Raw genomic sequence first — 19,529 nt, 5'->3', positions numbered from 1 at the left:
TTGAAAAAAAATTCAAATTATTAAATTATCAACATTACAAAATATTTAGCCTTAAAATTTTGGTAAAAGAATTTTAATATGTTGAATATACATATAAAATCTTATCAAAAATTAACAGTTTTATAGAAAGAACTTTCTAAATGCATTGAACTAAAAATATATATTTTTTTTTTAAAAAAAAAGACCATTTTATAAGTGGATAAATATTTGAATATCTATTTATGTGGGGTTGAAGTATTAGAGGCTATGTATATATGTGGCACGATAAAACTGCTTACCATGGCTTCCACAGTATAGGAATACAGCCTTTGATGGCTACTTCAAATTTAATTTAGTGTTTTATCTTAATAATCCCTACAAAAATTAAATGGAGCCTCAACTTAAATATATAAACAGCTGCGAAAATTTATGGGCATGATCAATCTTTGATTTTTGATACCTGATTAGTTTCCTGGCTAAACCATAAAATTAGTCAAAATGCTGATTTAGTAAATGTAATTGGTTCATGGTCAAAGCTTTTTGGTTATAACTGTAAAAGTAGTAATGTGAAGAGAATTATTGGACAGTCGACACGTAACTTGTCGCCATGGATGATGAATCATTTTGTTGAATTGAACCGCACCAAGTTTATATTTTAAATTTCCATATGCGGCCAACCGTAATAAGTCACAAAAGATAATCATTCTAACGAAAATAAGCAAATGATTATCCATTCAAAGTGGTTAATGTGTTTTCTTGTGTTGAATTGAGTCATATAATATTATGAATACTGACTACTTACACTTGTACAAAGCAAAGTAGTTTCTGTACTCTCAAATTGTAAATCTTGTCATATTGCATTTTAATGTTTTTAGTTATAATCATATAGATGTCTTTTAAGGTATTCTTTATTGTAAAGACTAAGGAGTATATCGCTAGTGAGAATTATATGTATATATATTTTAGATTACGTACAACAATGAAATTTTACTCATTTTCTAAAGAGAAAGGCTAATACAATTTAGTTGACGATTACCACAACAGGAATAAAGAGCAAAGAATAAAAAGACAGATAAATGTATTTCTCCTTTAATTCAGAACCAAAGTTCAATATTACAGTAAATATAGAGAGTCTTAGCTAATTTAAGGAAAGTTCATTGGATGTCATGTCCTCTCTCTTGAGCTATCTAGCTGTAAGGAAGAGATATAGAATAGGGACATATATGTAATTATATAGTGGCAAAACCCTTATACACATGACTATATATATTGTAACACATTTTCTCAATATCAATAACATACATTTTCCTACATGGTATCAGAGCAGTAATTTCTTGAGACCTAATACCCTAAAATTTTTCTTTTCGCCGTTCTCCTCTTTTCTTTTCTCTTTTTCTTCTCAAACCCTAAATCTTGTTGCTCACGTCTCTCTCATCGCCATGTCCACATCCTCAAGTGAAGTCATTGCTACCGTTGATGTCACTTCTCTTCACAACGTCAACATGTCCAACGTGACAAAACTCACTGCATCCAACTTCCTGATGTGGAATCGTCAGGTTCATGCCCTGCTCGATGGTTACGAGCTCGCCGGTTACCTTGATGGTACGACCGCCGCCCATGCATCATCTCTCACCACTGATGGTGTCACCACCGCGAATCCAGCGTATAACCTCTGGAAGCGTCAAGACAAACTCATCTATTCCAGTCTCCTTGGTGCGATAGCTGTTGAGGTTCAGCCTCTTCTCTCCAAAATGACGACCTTGGCCGAGATCTGGAGCACCCTGTCATCAACCTATGCTAAGCCAAGCTGGGGACATATCAGGCAGATCCGTGAGCAGATCAAACAGTGGAAGAAAGGCACGCGATCTGTTGATGCCTACTTTCAAGGATTTACCACCCGTTTCGATCAACTAGGGCTTCTCGGTAAGCCGGTGGAACATGAAGAGCAAGTTGACTTTATCCTTGCTGGTCTTCCTGATGACTACAAGCCGGTGGTAGATCAGGTTGATGGTCGTGACACTCCTCCTTCGCTGACAGAGTTGCATGAGAAACTGATCAATTATGAGCTGAAGCTTCAGGCTCTCGCTCATACGTCTGCCTCTGTTCCGCTTACCGCAAATGCCGTGACATACAATCCCCCGGGCACTCATCACACTCCTCGCCATACCTCTCGTGGCTCTTCTCGGGGCTGGTGGAACAATCAACAAGGCTCGGGTCGTGGATCCTCCGGCAGGGGTTACCAAGGTCGATGCCAAATCTGCAGTGTTTTTGGTCATAGTGCACGAAGGTGTCCTCAACTTCAGTCCTCCGGTCGTGGTTCACCATCCTTTGGTGGTGGTTACTCTGCTCCGCCATGGCAGCCTCACGCCAATGCAGTCTCCATTGCGCCTCACAACCCGTGGATTCGTGACACAGGTGCTACTCACCATTTGACATATGATCTCTCTAATTTGGCCTTACATCAGCCGTATACTGGGGGAGAAGTAGTAACCATTGCAGATGGTTCGAACCTTCCTATCACTCAAACTGGTTCTGTTTTGCTTCCTACCCCTTCTCGCTCTCTAGCACTTACAGATGTCTTATATGTTCCAAATGTTGTTAAAAACCTTATATCGGTTTATCGACTCTGTAACACTAATCAAGTCTCGGTGGAATTCTTTCCTGCTTATTTTCAGGTGAAGGATCTGAGCACGGAGGTCCGGTTACTCCAAGGGCGAACGCAGAATGAACTGTATGAATGGCCACTCAATCGCAACACCATCTCCACCTTCAACGCATCACCATCATCAAAAGCCGATTTCTTGTCTTGGCATCTTCGACTTGGGCATCCTTCTCTTACTGTTTTAAAATCTCTTATATAGTTATATCTCAGTTTTCGTTACCACTTTCTCATTCTCCACAAAAACAATTTTATTGTTCTGGTTGTTTACTCAATAAAAGTCATCAGTTACCATTTTCTACAAACACAATCACATCCTCATTTCCTCTTGAATATCTCTACACAGATGTTTGGTCCTCTCCAATCCTATCCACTGAAAATTTCAAATATTACCTTGTGATTGTTGACCACTTTACCAGATACACATGGCTTTACCCTTTAAAACAAAAATCCCAAGTCAAATATACTTTCATTGCCTTTAAGGCCTTAGTCGAGAAACGGTTTCAACAAAAGATTCGAACGTTGTATTCGGATAATGGTGGTGAATTCGTTGCTCTCCGGTCGTTTTTGGTGTCCCACGGCATCTCTCACCTAACGACTCCGCCACATACACCTCAACACAATGGTATATCTGAGCGGAAACACCGGCATATCGTGGAGACAGGCCTAGCGATGCTTACTCATGCCTCCGTACCACACACCTATTGGCCCTATGCGTTTGCAGCTGCCGTTTATGTGATTAATCGCCTTACAACGGATGTCTTAGGTGGTGTCTCTCCTTACCGGAAGCTGTTCAATACCACCCCTAACTATTTAAAGCTTAGGGTGTTTGGTTGTCTGTGCTATCCCTGGCTCCGTCCGTACCGGCAACACAAACTTGAGTCTCGATCCACAACATGTGTCTTCTTGGGTTACTCACTCACCCAGAGCGCATATCTGTGTCTCGAAAAGTCGACGGGTCGGGTGTATGTGTCTCGGCATGTGCAATTTGTGGAGACGGTGTTTCCCTTCTCCACACCGTCGCCTTCTGCTCTGCCGGTATCGACTTCATCGGCTGATTCTACATCCAACAGTTTTCCGGTGCTACAACTCTCGCCTTCATCAGTTCACTCCTCCCCACCGTGCTCGGTCCTTCATCCTCCGATAGTGGCGTCTCCGCCGCCTTCCTCCTCACCGCCAACGTCGACTCCAACAACGCTGGAATCTTCATCGCCGCAGACTCCATCGTCCTCCTCTGTGCTACTAGAGGTATCAAGCGGGCTCAGGTATCAAGCGGGCTCCATGCCCGCGGGTCTAGCCCAAATAGTACCTTTGCGGAGCGGGCATGGACACTAAATATTAGGCCCATTAAAAAGCGGGCTTTGCGAGCCTAGCGCAAGCGGATTACGGATTATAGCGGGTTATGTCCGCAGGTTAGCAGGTCGGCTCGCGGTCTTCAAATATTAAATAAAAATAAATATTTAATATAGATATATAACTATTTTTATATTATTTTAAATATATATCTTTTAAAATTATATGACAACACAAATAAATTTAATATAAAAAAATTAAAACATCTATAAAAATCAATATAAACATTAATTTATATAAAATTATTTTTAAAATTATAATTTAATAATTTTATATAAAATTATTTTTAAAATTATAATTTATTAATTTTATTTAATTTTGTTAATATATTATTTAGGCCCGCGGGCTGGCCCGTTAACCCGCTGGACTTAGCGGGGTAGGCTTGGACATAACTTTTATGTCCGCGGGCTTAGCGGGCCGGCCCGTCCTGGTCCAAAAATTAAAACTGTCCGCCGCGGACGGCCTAGATAGACGTGGGCTGGTCCGTTTGACACCTCTATGTGCCACAGTCCTCGTCGTCGCCCTCTCCTGACACTTCTCATGAACTACGAACCAAACAGGCCAATGATTCTTTCCCAATTGATGAGGCCCGGTCCATTACCACTACACCAAATCCACCAAGCCCAATACAACCAAGCCCATCACCAAATCCACCATCTGCTACCTCGTCACCAACCTTATCATCTTCTACATCGAATACCTCAATCCCGCAAACTGACTCCTCTGATTCATCCCAGGCCTCTTCCATACAAAATCAATCTCCTTCACCACAAAATCTCCACCCAATGAAAACAAGAGCAAAGAACCACATCAAAAAGCCAAACCAGCGTTTTAACCTTCACACCTCTACAACGCCGACGATACCAACGACTGTGGCACAAGCTATGAAGGACCCGAAATGGCGACAGGCGATGGCAGACAAGTATAATGCTCAAATGCGAAATCGAACATGGGACATGGCTGATCATGACACTGCAAAAAACGTGATAAGTTGTAAGTGGATATTCACAATAAAATATCATCTTGATGGCTCAATTGATAGGTACAAGGCTAGGATTGTGGCTCGGGGGTTCAACCAACGTTATGGGCTTGATTACTCGGAGACATTTAGTCCGGTGATCAAGACTACCACGATCCGTACGGTGCTTGAAGTGGCAGTCAAGCGGAACTGGGCAATTCATCAGGTTGATATTAACAACGCGTTTCTTCAAGGAACGCTTCATGATGAGGTATATGTTACTCAGCCACCGGGTTTGTTGATAAAGACCGGCCTCATCATGTGTGTCGCTTACGCAAGGCTCTCAACGGCCTCAAGCAAGCTCCACGAGCGTGGTATCAAGAACTTCGAACCTTTCTCCTTCAATTCGGGTTTAAAGCTTCTCTTGCTGATGCATCGCTCTTCATATGTCATCATGATGGTCACTCTATTTATGTCCTTGTGTACGTAGATGACATAATCATAGCTGGGGAAAAATTACTGGTCGATGCGTTTAACAAGTCACTTGCAGCTCGTTTTTCTCTTAAGGATCTTGGACCCTTACGCTACTTCTTGGGGATTGAGGCCATTCCCACCAACCACGGCCTTCACTTGATGCAGCGCAAGTATATCACAGACCTCTTGGCCAAAACAAACATGCATAATGCTAATCTGGTACTGACTCCGATGACTCAAAAGCCGTTACACGTCAACATAGGCACCCCTCTTGCCGATGCTTCTCAATACCGCATGGTCATCGGGAGTCTTCAATATTTGTCATTCACCAGGCCTGACATTGCTTTTGCGGTGAACCGCTTGTCCCAATTCATGCAAACACCGACGACTGACCACTGGCAGGACGCAAAGCGTGTTCTCCGCTATCTTGTGGGCACTAGATCTCTTGGTATATTCCTTCGCCGTGATGCACCGCTCTCCATACATGCTTTTTCTTATGCAGATTGGGGTTGTGATAAAAGCACGTATCGGTCAACCAATGCATATATTGTGTATCTCGGTGGGAGTCCCATCTCATGGTCCTGAAAGAAGCAACGCAGTGTCTCTCGCTCCTCTACCGAGGCGGAATACCGTGCTGTCGCTAACACGGCGTCTGAACTACGGTGGATCTGTTCCTTGCTCACTGAAATGGGTGTCATTTTCCCACTGCTCCGGTAATATATTGTGACAATGTTGGTGCTACCTACTTGTGTGCCAACCCAGTGTTTCATTTGAGAATGAAACATGTCGCACTCGACTATCACTTCGTTAGAGAACACATCCAGTCCGGACTACTTCGAGTCACTCATGTCACCACGGCTGATCAGCTTGCAGATGCCTTAATAAAACCATTCCAGGGTCCGCGGTTCGCTGAACTTAATAGCAAGATTGGAGTCAAACAACTGCCTCCATCTTGAGGGGACGTGTAAGGAAGAGATATAGAATAGGGACATATATGTAATTATATAGTGGTAAAACCCTTATACACATGACCATATATATTGTAACACATTCTCTCAATATCAATAACATACACTTTCCTACACTAGCATCATGTTTTCGACAATCAATTTAGATTTATTAATTTTCAATTTCATAATTACAACTGGTATGTCAGAAAATAGTAGAATAATGTAATTATTAACTTAATAATTGTCGTTTGCCTAAAAAGAAAAAAAAAAACTTTATTATTGTCAACTGAACAAACTCAGTTTTTCAAAACGTGAAAGTGTAAAAACTTAATCGAATATTTTGAATTGTAAAAATATGTTAAAATATGAACAAGTGATTTACCATTTATCCCCAGTAATTAATAAGCTAATTATAAACAATTTTGTTAACTAGAATAAATGGACATGGCATGTCTATCCCAAAGTTAACTAGACCATACAACGTATATTTCTAACCAAACAAAGCTTTATATCAATTCTGCCACCAACCACATGTCATTTATATGTTAGGTAGGTAGAACAAATGGTGAAAGCTGAAAACCAAAAAAAAAAAAAAAACTAATATATACAAATATACAATAAATTAAAGGTAACTAGTTTATGTCATCTATATTATACCGTATAAATATATGATTGTTTTCCATGAGATCCATTAATCGTTACAATATTGTTAGCATTTTGTTAAGGGATTTGTTCCAAAGATGTTTAATGTTTGTAATACGATATTTATTTATAGGTAATTTGGCCACTTAAAACATATCTATGGGTGACCAAACATAAGTAAACAAAATAACATTATGATTATACATAAACACATGATTAACAAAATAAAATCTCCGACAAGCAGTTGACGAAGAGACCGAAGAGGTTAGGCAACTCAAAAGAGTTATGAAGAGAGTGTGGCCTAACTACGAAAACGAATCTCGGAATCTGTCCAACTCACCATCATATGGGCAAAACATTTAGAAAGACATATCAATGTGACCATTCCTACGAATCTGTCCACCTCACCCAATCTAAACGACAACTTTATTTATGACGTCATTTTCAACATACTCTTCTCCACTCTGCTCTTTATTTTATTATTTTTTTTTTTCACAAAGTAAACAATGACAAAACATGAGCAATTAAAGTAAAAAAATACAATCGATAAATGTTACATTTGGCGACAAACACACAAAAAAAGGTTTCGTTGAACACACGCATAATTTGGCGGAAAGTAGCATACAGAAATCAATTATAAAAAGCTGTAAAGTTGAATTATATATTCTACAGTAGTACAGTTTTAATTAGTCACATCCGTAATTCAGATATTTCTGACAAAACAGATATAAAAAGATAAAAATAATTATTATATTAAATCTGTAAAAATTAATTTTTTTTTTAAAAACACTAGTAAAACATGTAGTATATTTTAAATTTGGACATTTGTAGGTACATAAATTAAATAAATTTCTTCACTTTACTACAGGTCCATGGCAATAATTTAATTTTTAAAAATAATAATAAGAATTAGTGGTTCTTTTTAACGAAAAGAGACACATTTTTTTGTTATATGAATTATGCTTTCCGACACCGACTATTCTATTTCAAAAGTAATTCGGAAATTTTTATATTTTTCTAAAAAGGTGAAAGAAACGTGCGTGTTTAAATAAGTAACTAAACTGGTTTGGTTCTATTCTATTTTGTCAGAAGCTAAATTCACCAAGTACTGTTTTTTTACTTTTTGGTAGAGCACACTAGACGAGCAAACAAAACTTGAAACAAATAAGCAAAAAGCTGCGAACTGTTCTTTTTTTTTTTTTTTTAANTTTTTTAATAAGCAGCCACTAAAGCACACAGTTTGACAACTACACCACCTCTCATTTCCGCATATTTGTAAAAAAACTTAAATCTTATAGTATATGATTTGTGGTAGACAATCTAATTCAAAACAATGACATCACTATAAAAATAAAATAATAAATAAATAAACTTTTATTGATAATATAACATGTAATGGGACAAACAATTAAATCAGTAAAAATACAAGACGACATCTAATGAATAGTTTATAAGCATGTTGAACCTTTCCAAAAGCTTGAATCATTTTTTTTTGTTTACAATATACTATCTTCTAGTCTCTCAATGTACATAAATTTTGACCTTTATTGTAACCACTTGGTCCACTTGACAACATATACTGTTTTCTAGAAAAAATAGAATCTTATCAAATATATATATGAATCATATGTATGCTATGACTTGTATAGTTGAGATCTCTCTTTATTTTTTTGTAATTTTTTTCTTTTCATTTTTTGTGTGGTAGAAATCTAAATTGTAAAAAGCCCTCAGAGTCACAGGAAGATACTATTACTGACTTTGTTTTTCTCAGTTATTGTAAACTTAATAATCTTTAAAACATCACTTTTTCTACAATTAGGGTCTCCAGATTATTTGACCATTCACCATAAGACCAGACGAAACAGGTACTCTCGCACCCAAGGGAAACGCACAATCCAAACATTTTAATATACAATTAAGTTTTGTTTTTCTTTCTCTAATCTTATAATTAACACTTTTAATAAAGTCAGAGCTAATGATACAATAACCCATCATGGAGAAGTGAATCTAATGAGTTGTTCGTTTGATTAATCGTTTAAATTTTTAAAAAAGATTCCAATTCCACTAACAGAAGGCCACACAAACACAACACATATGCATCATGATGGTTGGTAAGAGGTAGTCTTAATAGACTTTTCTACTTCTATTTTTTTAATTTTTTCTCGTGAAAGTGGAATGCACACACTTAAAGTATACTTATATTTTAAACCAATAACACTAAGTGTAAGTATTTTTTTTTTTTTTCAAATCGTATAAAAATGTCTAAACCAAAAGTCAATTGATGTTTTATTTTCTAGTATTTAATAGGGATCTGTTGAGATACATTCATTTGGTAATTGTGTAGTTCACATGACTAATATGACCACATTTCGCAAAATTATAGTATGAACTTTTTTTTGTTTGAGAGTATGAACTTAAGAAGACATAATTACTCAAAATGAATCATACATGATAAGTCATAGGAGTCTAAAATCAGGCACTTCGCAAATACAACTAATAAATAATACAGGAGACTTAACAATTTTAAACTATATGACCCTAGACAAAATTGCAAAATAGAATTTGATAATGCATGCTACTAAAATATCATGCCATCCAATGGTTTTTTCTCTTTTTTTTTTTTTTTGTTTGAACAACATGCATCCAATGGTTATGAGTTGTGCCTATAGTAATACGCTTCCATGTTTACGATAAACAGATCATAATTAATGAGTAATGACCAATAAAAACAAAGACGATCAATTCACTTTTATAACTGTCATCAAGTCCAAGTAGCAATAAATAAGAAAATAAATTCGCATCAACAAAAAACAATGCGTTTGACAGGATTAAACGTAATAAATGAAAAGTAGTTTCTGTTTAAATAATTTTAGAAAGTTGAATAAATTAATGCAGGAGTTTATATAGAAGTACTAAAACGGTTGGTTGAGTTTGGCTATTAGTGAGCGTGGACAGCACAGTTTTTATTTTCCTCTTTGTTAATTATTCCCAATGCACAACTTCAAACTGATCAACTGTCATTTTGACGCTATGCAGCATCTCGTGCTGCACCATTAATATTGATTCTTAATTCATTTCTTTAGACTAGTTAAATAATTTGATTTATTTTAAAATTTTAAACAAAGCAAAGTACATAAACTCGTCTTTGCTTGAAATATAAGTTTTGAGTCCAGTAAAAATATTTCATAAAAGCCTTCTAATGCACATTAATTAGGCTAACATGTAAAAATTCAACGAGAATTCATACTACAGTATTTGTTTACCTTTTCGAAGTTGTCAAAATATGTAAAATAACAATTACTTTGCCGTCCATAAAGTTTATCAGTCATTTGAAAATATATATATGGAGGTGACCGTTTTCAACGGCATGATTAAAAAACAGTTGTAGTACAGTCCGATTATAACAACAGTAAGAACTAAGAAACGGTGAGATGGTAAAAAAAACCTCAATAATAATTGTGATCGGTGATATTTCGAGTCTTCTAGCACTTAGAGTAGTTAATTTAGTTTACGTTAATATTAAAATACTAGTGATTTACATAATCATTACAGACTTACAGTATACCAAAAAATTACAAATAAAAAGAGTATGTAAGCCTAAAAAATACATGCAACGGACTTCCTGCTGTAAACTATGTCGCCTTCTTGCTATGTTAGCTGTCTTTTTCATACCTTTTCATTGATTGATAACTTTATAAGAAAAAGAGAATTCAAACCATAAATCTCTTTCACACCAACAAAACTTAGCAATTATTACACCATTTGGCTGATACTAAGTTGGGTTTTCAGCTCAAACGTCAACCCAGCTTAGTATTACTAACTGCATATAATATCTAACTCAGCAAGTATTACAATATTGATTTTACAAGATTTAATAAAACAACAAGATAGAAAAAATCGAACATTAGTGTAGTTATAATGACAAGTAGACAACAGAAGCAAATTAGCACTTGCCTATAGAATAGACTTATATACAAAGAAAGAAAAAAAGTAAGAGAAGAGACGCGACTTCTCGGAGCAGATTGAGGCCAACGAACCATTTTGTGCGTCCATGTGCTTCCGCTTCACATGTGTGCGGCGTAATCTTATATACCAAATCCTTTTTTAATTATTTAGGTTACTCTCATGTTTTTGGACTATCTTACACTACCCATTAGGTACTGACCATTAAACTATATATTATTCTCGTTAGTTAATTATTTGCTTAATCCAAATGATTGTAGTCCAATGATTTTGTTAAGATTTTAGCTCCACTATCATCACTAGGTGATTGTTCAATTTTAGCATCTTATATATTAAGCCATGGAAAAGATAGAGGTGGAAAAATTCAACAATGAAAATGTGAAATGAGAATGAATAAACAAACATTTGATCACATTTCATTCTAATTCAAAATCAAAATTAGTGATGATACTAATTCGAACTAGAATCATGTCTCAGTCGTGTCTAAGTTCAAAATAAACACATAAGCTAGATGAGAAGGAATCAAACATTTTGAACTTTATTCAAATTAAACAAAAGTGTTACTTTTATTTTTTTCAAGTCATATATGGACATCAATCCTGTCTCAATGGAATAATGCATTCCATAACATACGTATCAGAACAAGGCCAAACGAGAGAAGTCATTATTTTTGCCACGTTTAGTGAAAGAAGTGGAATCGAACCTTGGTCATGTCAATGTGTCGGGGATGGTGGAGACCATGACGAGCCATTTGGCAATAAAAATGAATTTTTTCTTGTTTTGGAAGGTATTGTTTTTGTTTTTGGAGTAAGAATGGGGAGAAGAGTTAAATTCAGAAAAAAAAGAATGGGGAGAAGAGTCAAATGTGGCCATTTGGATAGTTGAGGAGTCTTTGTATCAATCAACGGCCACATGTTAAAAGAGTCTTTCTTCTCCTTTCACAGATTCTAAGGGTCAAAAGCTCTCTCCCTATAGGCCCCTCGGTCTTATAATTTAACTATATAAACTGCATTTCTTGGAACTTTGTGTCTTAGTTATTGTGTATTTTTTCTTGTTTATTAGTAGTACTCTGTTTTATGTTGGTTTAGTTTTAGGGCTGTATTTAAAAATTAAAACTTTGCATTTGAGTTATTATAAGTATGTTTTAAGGTTAATTATTTTTGTCCATTTAAATACATATCGTAAAACGAATTTCAGGTATGTACTTATTATTTAGGCCTATTTGATTTCAAAGAAATCAAGAATCATGTCCCCTCGACCATGTTAGGTGGACTTCTACAACACGTGTTTCTTTACTGCTCACTGTAAAAGACAAAACATATTCTCCTTTTTATCCAATTTTAAACAGTAAAAGTTAAAACATTATATGTACTCCCAAAATATTCGAAATCATAGTATCATTTCTATCTTAAATATCCAAACCTCATTAGGATATGGACGAAAAAGTTAAAGCATATTAGAAAGAATAAAAAATTCGATCCAACTAAAAAAATTCTTATGATACTTTGTTTTTGTGGATGCTCATCTTTACAAAATGAATAAAAATGTACGAAATACCATTTCTATTTCTATTAGAATATAAATGATACTTCAGGACGAATCTTTTAGACAGTCGACAGATGCCTTGCAAATCATTGTGTTTCTGTTTCAATCATGAAATGGTATCTTCATGATTTGATGATACAATATTAAAATCTTGGGCTTTTTCTTACTAATAAGGCTCTTATTACAATCTCAATCAAGAAGCAAACATTACCACAACATACACAGAGAGACTGACTACAGGGTTTTAGTTCTAAAAAGAATGATCCTTTGTATATACGTAAAGAACCGAGGCAAGTGGCTACATAGACTTATCGTTGAAGCTAGACCTTGTAAACAACAATGCTGAACCATTCACACACCTAAGTACAAGTAACCTACCGTCTATATAAGTCCCACACACAAGCTTAGAAAGATCAAACATTTCCTGCGGAATCTGCTTTCTAACTTCTCCAATCACGTTCTCAGGTGATTCTATACGATCATTCATGTTCATTGTTACCTCAATCTCTCCGGAGACGAGTTTCGCTACAGGAAGACTCGACGGAAACTTTTTAAAGGGCACTACTTTTTTCCATTTCTCGGTTTCAAGCTTCTCGGCTAAACCTTCTTCAGCGTCTGGTTCGCCCATTGAGAACTTACCAATGTTCTTTTTTTCTTCTTTGAGATAAAGTCTTTTGCCGGCTACTAGTCTGAACTGGGAGAGCGTTTGTAACTTTCCGGTGGCGCCGGTTTTGTTGTGTGGCCAGTCTTTGCTGGTTATGGCAGTGAAGCCAATATCAGAGGTAAAAGAAAGTGAAGTGTTGTTTGCTGCTTCTGAAGCTTGGGTTATTGTTAAGTGAACATTGCCTATTAAGGCTCGTGTAGAGGGCTGGCGCAAAGTTAGACCTATGTGCTTTCCTGTTGAGTATAACAGACGCCATCTACCCGGTAAAAGCTCCAACCAACACTGTGTTTACACAAGAGATTAAAACCACGTTTTTCACTAATTGTAACAAACTAAATGTGCAACATGTCAAAACTAAAGGAGCAAGAGAGATGGTGATTCGTACGTTTGGTTTTGGATAAGGATTTAGCATCTCCATTAGTCCAATGAAGTGGGCAAGTCTTTGGCGCTGCAAAAGATAGTCTTTTAGTTAGGAGACTGAGAGTAAAGGTTCAAACTTCTTAAACTAACAGAAAAATATCTCATACATACATACCTGAGGCATGCGGTAAATGTATTCTTCTGAAATCTTTACAGCGGTTGATCCAAGACCCCATCTGATGATATCCATTGATGGGGCAACGCGCCATCTTGGTCCACATAGAAAAGGATGCTTAAGAGCATCCAAGCAACTGCACCAAACACCAACAGATTATGTCAATGTAACTACTTAGTTCTTACCCATTTTAACGCCTCCATAGATTGGTAATATTATTTATGTTACCTTATTCTTTTAGAAGGTCTGGTTGCAATTAATGATGATAAAAGGTGCCAACCTGCTCCCCAGTTTCTATCAAGTATCTGACAGCAAATAAAGGGTGATGATAAGCAACTGTTTTATCTCAAGACGAGTGAACGAACTAGCAATTATACTGAGAGGTGCAAGATAGCACACAGCTCTGAGAACTTACTTGAACTCCGGTATTTCCAGATTCGGAGTTTGTATTGAGCGTTGTCACAAAGAATTCCCGTAGCGAGGAAGGATCATTCCCCTAGATATACATTTAGAAGAAATCAACATAAGTTTATAACATCAAACTCATTTATGGATTATTACAACGAGCACACTCTGTAGCCCAGTTAAATACCTTTGCCAGGAAAGACTTCAATTTCGCAAAGATTAATGGATCCATCAGTTCTTGAAGTATCATTTTTGCCATCATGAATCCAACACATCTTTTGACCATAAAAAGGAAATGTAAAAAATTAGGCTTAGAAATGAAAACAAACATTATTATAATTACCATCTCTCTCAAAATACCTCATGTCGAATGCTATCATCATTTGTCTTCTGTCCATTGTACTGTAAGCGCTGCTAGTACTTGCACCATCACCGTAAAAGTCAGCAGCATTTCCGAGAATCCCTACCTATAAGTTTGAAAAAAGACTTGAAATCAATTGACAGAACTGAAACATACATAACTAATTAATAAGTTAGCTTAATAATCAAACTTCACTACTGAAAGCATATACTAACTTTGATATGCCTATCCACAGGACTAATATGCACATTTTCCAGTCTCAGTTCTGTGTGAGCAAGACCATGGCTGTGCAAGTAATTGACCTTCAAGTTAAAGACCACCAAAAGAAAAATGTTAAGAAAATCAATGCAAAAAGAAAGAAGTACTACGCTTGCTTGAAGGAGACAATACATACTCCGATTAAAATATCTCTCATTAGTATACGGATTAGTCTTAATTGCCTTGAAACTGCAGGCCCTCCAGTTGTATCATCCCCCACTCTTCTAAAGGATTCTTCATCTAATGCAAGAGTAGCTTCTAATGTTGGAAGCCAATCAGATTGTTGAAGCCAGTGCCTAATCGAGAAACTTCCATGGCACTACAAGATGAGATGAAGATTAATGAATCGTAGAAACATATGATTAAACAGTAAAACTGCACCGCTTTGAGGCACTTACCCCATGTACGAGGGTAAATGAGTACGGATCATCGCTTAAGGTATTGGAGATATAACCGTGGACTTGCATTGAGTAAGAATGGTACAGAAGCCTACGACGAACTAACTTTTTCAATACCTGCAATTAGTAGTAAAAAATTAGTTAACATACTAAAGAGATTGCAATAAGTAACAAAAGAAACCGAAATGGGAGGGACGAACTTCAATGGCTCTTCTTCCCCTCTTTTGAGCTCGAGTGGTATTCAATTTCCGGAGGACAACTCCTTGGTTAAACAAAGGGCTGTGAAATTGAAGCACCACATATGAAGCCCTGAACTGAAATCATCATCTTGAAATCTTGAAATACATATTAAGTAGTAACTGACCTATCTGGAACCTGAACTATAGCTTCAAACACAAGCTCATCCGCCTGCACAAAAAGGAAGTAAAGCCAAATCAGAAACACAGTGACAAATAAAAAAACCAACATAAAAAAGAAAACATAGAATTGGTTTAAATACCCTGCCGCCATGACCAATGCTAACACGATCAAGAATCTTAAAATCAGACCACATGAACTGCTTCACATGTGCTGATCCATCATCCACAGAAACCGAAGAACCATTCCCAACATCCTCGTCTATCTCCTCCACATCAGATGATGAAGGTTTTAAGGAAGATGAACAACGAAACTTAACAGGCTTTGCACGAAACGAACTTGTCGGCTGCCATAGACTACGGTTACGTTTCAAACCAACAATGCTGGAGTTACGCAATACTTGCAAATTCGGCAGATTTGGAGTCGAACAAACACCACAGAGTGCCATCTACCCAAAAACCCTCTACATAAAAATCCAAAAGTAATCAACTTTATATCAAATACTAACACACAAACCAATCAAACACAGCTAGTTTGACATTACTATTACAGGAAACTCAAATTCACCAACACTAAAATCCCAATTAATCAACAAATTTCATATCTTTACACAAATAGAGATTACGTGAACATCTCAACTCCGTAAACAATCATTGAACAATCATTATACACGAAATCAAAAACTTACCGATCAAAAACAGAGAGGGACAGAGATAGACAGACAGAGAGGGATCTGGTGGAGAGACGAAAGAAGAAGGCAACTTTCACATTCAAAAAAATTTTTGGGTCTTTCTTAATCAGTATAAAATTGTATATAAGTACAAAGTGGCTCGTGAGAGTTGCGTGATGAAGTACGCCTGAGGCATCGCGCCTCGAGGTCGACCCACGTCTACCTCCGCCACTCCATTTCTCCTACAAATATCTCTCTATCTCAGTCTCATCCCCAACCCAAAAAAAGTAAAATCTCTCTTTGGGCCTTATTGAACCCACAACCTCCTTAACAGGCCTTTACTGGGCTTAATAAGCTCCAGCTGTATCCAGTTTTTTTTTAAACCGTGTGACGTGGAAATAACCGAAGCGCACATTACTTTCTCTACTAAAAACCGGACGAAGAAAGCAAAATTCGATCTGATAACCCCCCCCCAGTGGCATAAAACCGTAAATGATACACACGATTAAAGGCTAAGATAGTCATTAACTAAATTATCCCTTTAGTCTACTCTTCCCCTTGTCCGAAGAAGAAAAAAAAAAAAAAAACAGTTTCTCGTTTTCTTCAACATTGAAAGGGCATTAAGCCTCTCTCTCTCTCTCTCTCTCTCTCTCTCTCTCTCTCTCTNCTCTCTCTCTCTCTCTCTCTATCTCTATATCTCCCGCTCCGTGGTTCTTTCGTAAATTTTCTCCAATTATAAATCTCGCCGGCGGCGGCGATCAACCTAATCGGAGTCTTGTATTTTTGTATTATATACGGTGTAAAGATCAAATCAAAAATCCAAAGTCCCCTAAAAACCTCCGTCTTGGTTTTTTATATCTCGATTTTAGGGTTTGAAATCGATTTTTGGGGGTTTTTGTTGAGAGATTTGTGAGGAGGGAAGAAGATGCCGAGGAGTACGAGGCATAAATCGAGTAAGCATAAGGATGCGGCGGCGGCGAAGGAGTATTCTGATTCGGAGAAAGAGTCGAGTTTGAAGGAGAAGAAGAGTAAAGAAGAGATTGCTTCTAGTGTTAGGGTTTCGAAAGAGTCTGGTTCTGGTGATAAGCGTAAAGAGTATTATGATTCTGTTAATGGTGAGTATTATGAGGAGTATACTTCTTCTTCGTCCAAGAGGAGGAAAGGGAAGAGTGGTGATAGTGGTGGTAGTGATAGGTGGAATGGGAAAGATGATGAGAAAGGTGAGAGTTCGAAGAAGGTGAAGTCGTCTAGTGAGAAGAGTAGTAGGAGGAGAGATGATGGGGATGGTGAGGAGACGAAGAAGAGTAGTGGTAAGAGTGATGGGAAACATAGGGAGTCTAGTAGAAGGGAGAGTAAAGATTCTGAGAAGGAGAGGGAGAGGGAGAAAGATAGGAAGTATAAAGAAGGGAAAAGTGACAAGCTTTATGATGGTGATGATCATCATAAATCTAAAGGTGGTTCTGATAAAACTGGTAAGATATCTTCAAATGATTTGATTCGAGTAGGAGCCTTGAAAATGAACAGATTGCCTTTAGTAGCGTTGTTTAGAAAAGACTGTTCTTTTGGTTTTAAATTGACTTGAGTGCTCGTTTTGTGATGTTGATCTTTAGAATTGTTATTCCATGCCAAAACCTGTTTCTCGTTGCCCATTGTTGGATTTGGAAATGAAGTAAAAAGCTTACTCTAAGACGAACTATATAAGTGTAGACTTTTGAAGTAGTTAGTGTTATTAACATTTGCAGTATTTATACACGTTGCTTCTGTTCTTCTGCCCTTTACAAGATAGATGGGGATAGTGCTTATTTTCTTGCTATTATATTAGAGTTTGAGGCTACATTTAACAGGTAGAATACATGTTATTATGTTATTTCAGAAACGTAGGTGTTTTTGGTAAAGATTGCTCATAGATCAATTGGATTGTTTACAAAGTTTCTTAATGGGTTTGCTAATCTTTCTCTTTCTTTTGGATTCAGAATCAAAAGCTCAGGATTATGCAAGGAGTCCTGGTACGGAAAATTATACTGAGAAGCGATCAAGGCGTAAGAAGGATGATCATGGTGCTGGAGACAAGCATCAAGATAACAGCGATGATGTTGGTGATAGGCTTGATGACTACATTAAAGATGGAAAGCAAAAGGGAGAGAAAAGAGATAAGTATCGGGAAGACAAGGAAGAGGACATCAAACAGAAAGGTGACAAGCAGAGAGATGACCGACCTACTAAAGAGCATCCTAAGTCTGATGAAAAGCTCCTCCGAGATGAAAGTAAAAAAAAATCTAAAATTCAGGATACTGACCATGGTCATGAGCCTGACAGTGAACTTGAAGGATATCATGACCGTGAACGCCATAGAGACTATGAGAGAGAAAGTGATCGAAATGATCGGGACCGCGAACGAGTTCGGGATCGTGATCGTGACTATGAAAGAGATAGGGACCACCGTGATAGGGATCGGGAACGTGATCGCGATCGTCGAGATTATGAGCATGATCGTTACCATGAACGAGATTGGGACCGTGATAGGAGTAGAGATCGGGACCGGGATCATGATAGGGACAGGACCCATGACAGAGAAAAAGACCGTGGTAGTCGTGACTATTATCATGATGGGAAACGAAGTAAAAGCGACCGTGAAAGGGATAATGATCGTGATGTGTCTCGTCTAGATGATCAAAGTGGTCGGTATAAGGAGAGGAGGGAAGGTAGGAGGTCTCCAGATTATCAGGATTATCAGGAGGTAACCTTAGGCTCTAGAAGCAACAGAGCAGAGCCTGATGGTGATACGATAAGATCAGAGCGCCAACTTTCCAGTGCGGTGGTTCAAGATGAAAATGGGTATATGATTTGTCTATTTTAGTGTGTTGTGATTGGTTCTGTGTATTCTTATTTATTCTAATGTAGATTTGGGTTACTGCCTGAACTTCAGATTTAATAGTGTGTGGTAAGCTTTTGAAGACAATTGAAAGTTGAGATTGATCAAAGCTTTTGTTATGGTGAAACAGGAATGTGTCGGATCAGATAACCAAAGGTGGTTCTTCAAGGGAGGCGGCTGAGCTGTCTGGCGGTTCAGAGAGAGGTATAAGACATAAAGTTTCTGAGAAAACTGCAAAGATGGAAGATGGTGTTTTGGGCGAGTTTCCGGCTGAAAGGTCCTCTGCCGCCAAAGCTTCTCCCCGCCCAATGGTTGAAAGATCTCCCTCTGCGACTAGTCTTGACCGGAGATACAATAATCGGGGTGGTTTAAGACGTAGTCTTGAGGTTGAAGAATCAGGTCATAGGAACAATGGTAGGGATTATTCAGCAACTGAGGAGGAAAGGCTTCTGGTTGATGAGACGTCACAGGCAGAACTATCGTTTA

The 19,529-nt window shown here is 37.3% G+C and overlaps 3 protein-coding genes across 3 annotated transcripts in view; 2 read left to right on the top strand and 1 right to left on the bottom strand.

Moving 5' to 3' along the window:
* Nucleotides 4,903-6,008, top strand: LOC109126912 (uncharacterized mitochondrial protein AtMg00810-like). The gene is made up of 2 exons (XM_019230833.1): nucleotides 4,903-5,359; nucleotides 5,440-6,008. Exons 1-2 carry the CDS (start codon nucleotides 4,903-4,905, stop codon nucleotides 6,006-6,008), a joined length of 1,026 nt encoding a protein of 341 aa, XP_019086378.1.
* Nucleotides 12,599-16,418, bottom strand: LOC104728545 (probable plastid-lipid-associated protein 14, chloroplastic). Its single transcript, XM_010447508.2, has 14 exons — nucleotides 16,190-16,418; nucleotides 15,644-15,964; nucleotides 15,509-15,552; nucleotides 15,345-15,423; nucleotides 15,145-15,261; nucleotides 14,883-15,065; nucleotides 14,704-14,790; nucleotides 14,488-14,594; nucleotides 14,315-14,402; nucleotides 14,138-14,218; nucleotides 13,951-14,027; nucleotides 13,723-13,858; nucleotides 13,573-13,635; nucleotides 12,599-13,469 (listed from the first exon to the last, which is right to left on the bottom strand). Exons 2-14 carry the CDS (start codon nucleotides 15,947-15,949, stop codon nucleotides 12,822-12,824), a joined length of 2,016 nt encoding a protein of 671 aa, XP_010445810.1. The 5' UTR covers nucleotides 15,950-15,964; nucleotides 16,190-16,418; the 3' UTR covers nucleotides 12,599-12,821.
* LOC104728536 (uncharacterized protein DDB_G0283697-like) overlaps nucleotides 16,821-19,529 on the top strand; it is a gene marked incomplete in the record, with an annotated part of 5,656 nt that continues 2,947 nt past the window's right edge. The window contains 3 exon segments of the mRNA XM_010447501.1: nucleotides 16,821-17,643; nucleotides 18,145-19,006; nucleotides 19,174-19,529. Coding sequence (XP_010445803.1) covers nucleotides 17,097-17,643; nucleotides 18,145-19,006; nucleotides 19,174-19,529 — 1,765 coding nt within the window.

The sequence above is a fragment of the Camelina sativa genome, chromosome 2 (genome assembly GCF_000633955.1).
Source record: "Camelina sativa cultivar DH55 chromosome 2, Cs, whole genome shotgun sequence".
NCBI classification, from domain to species: Eukaryota; Viridiplantae; Streptophyta; class Magnoliopsida; order Brassicales; family Brassicaceae; genus Camelina; species Camelina sativa.
The sequence above is the reverse complement of the archived record's forward strand: the minus strand, read 5'-3'. Positions and strand labels throughout refer to the sequence as shown.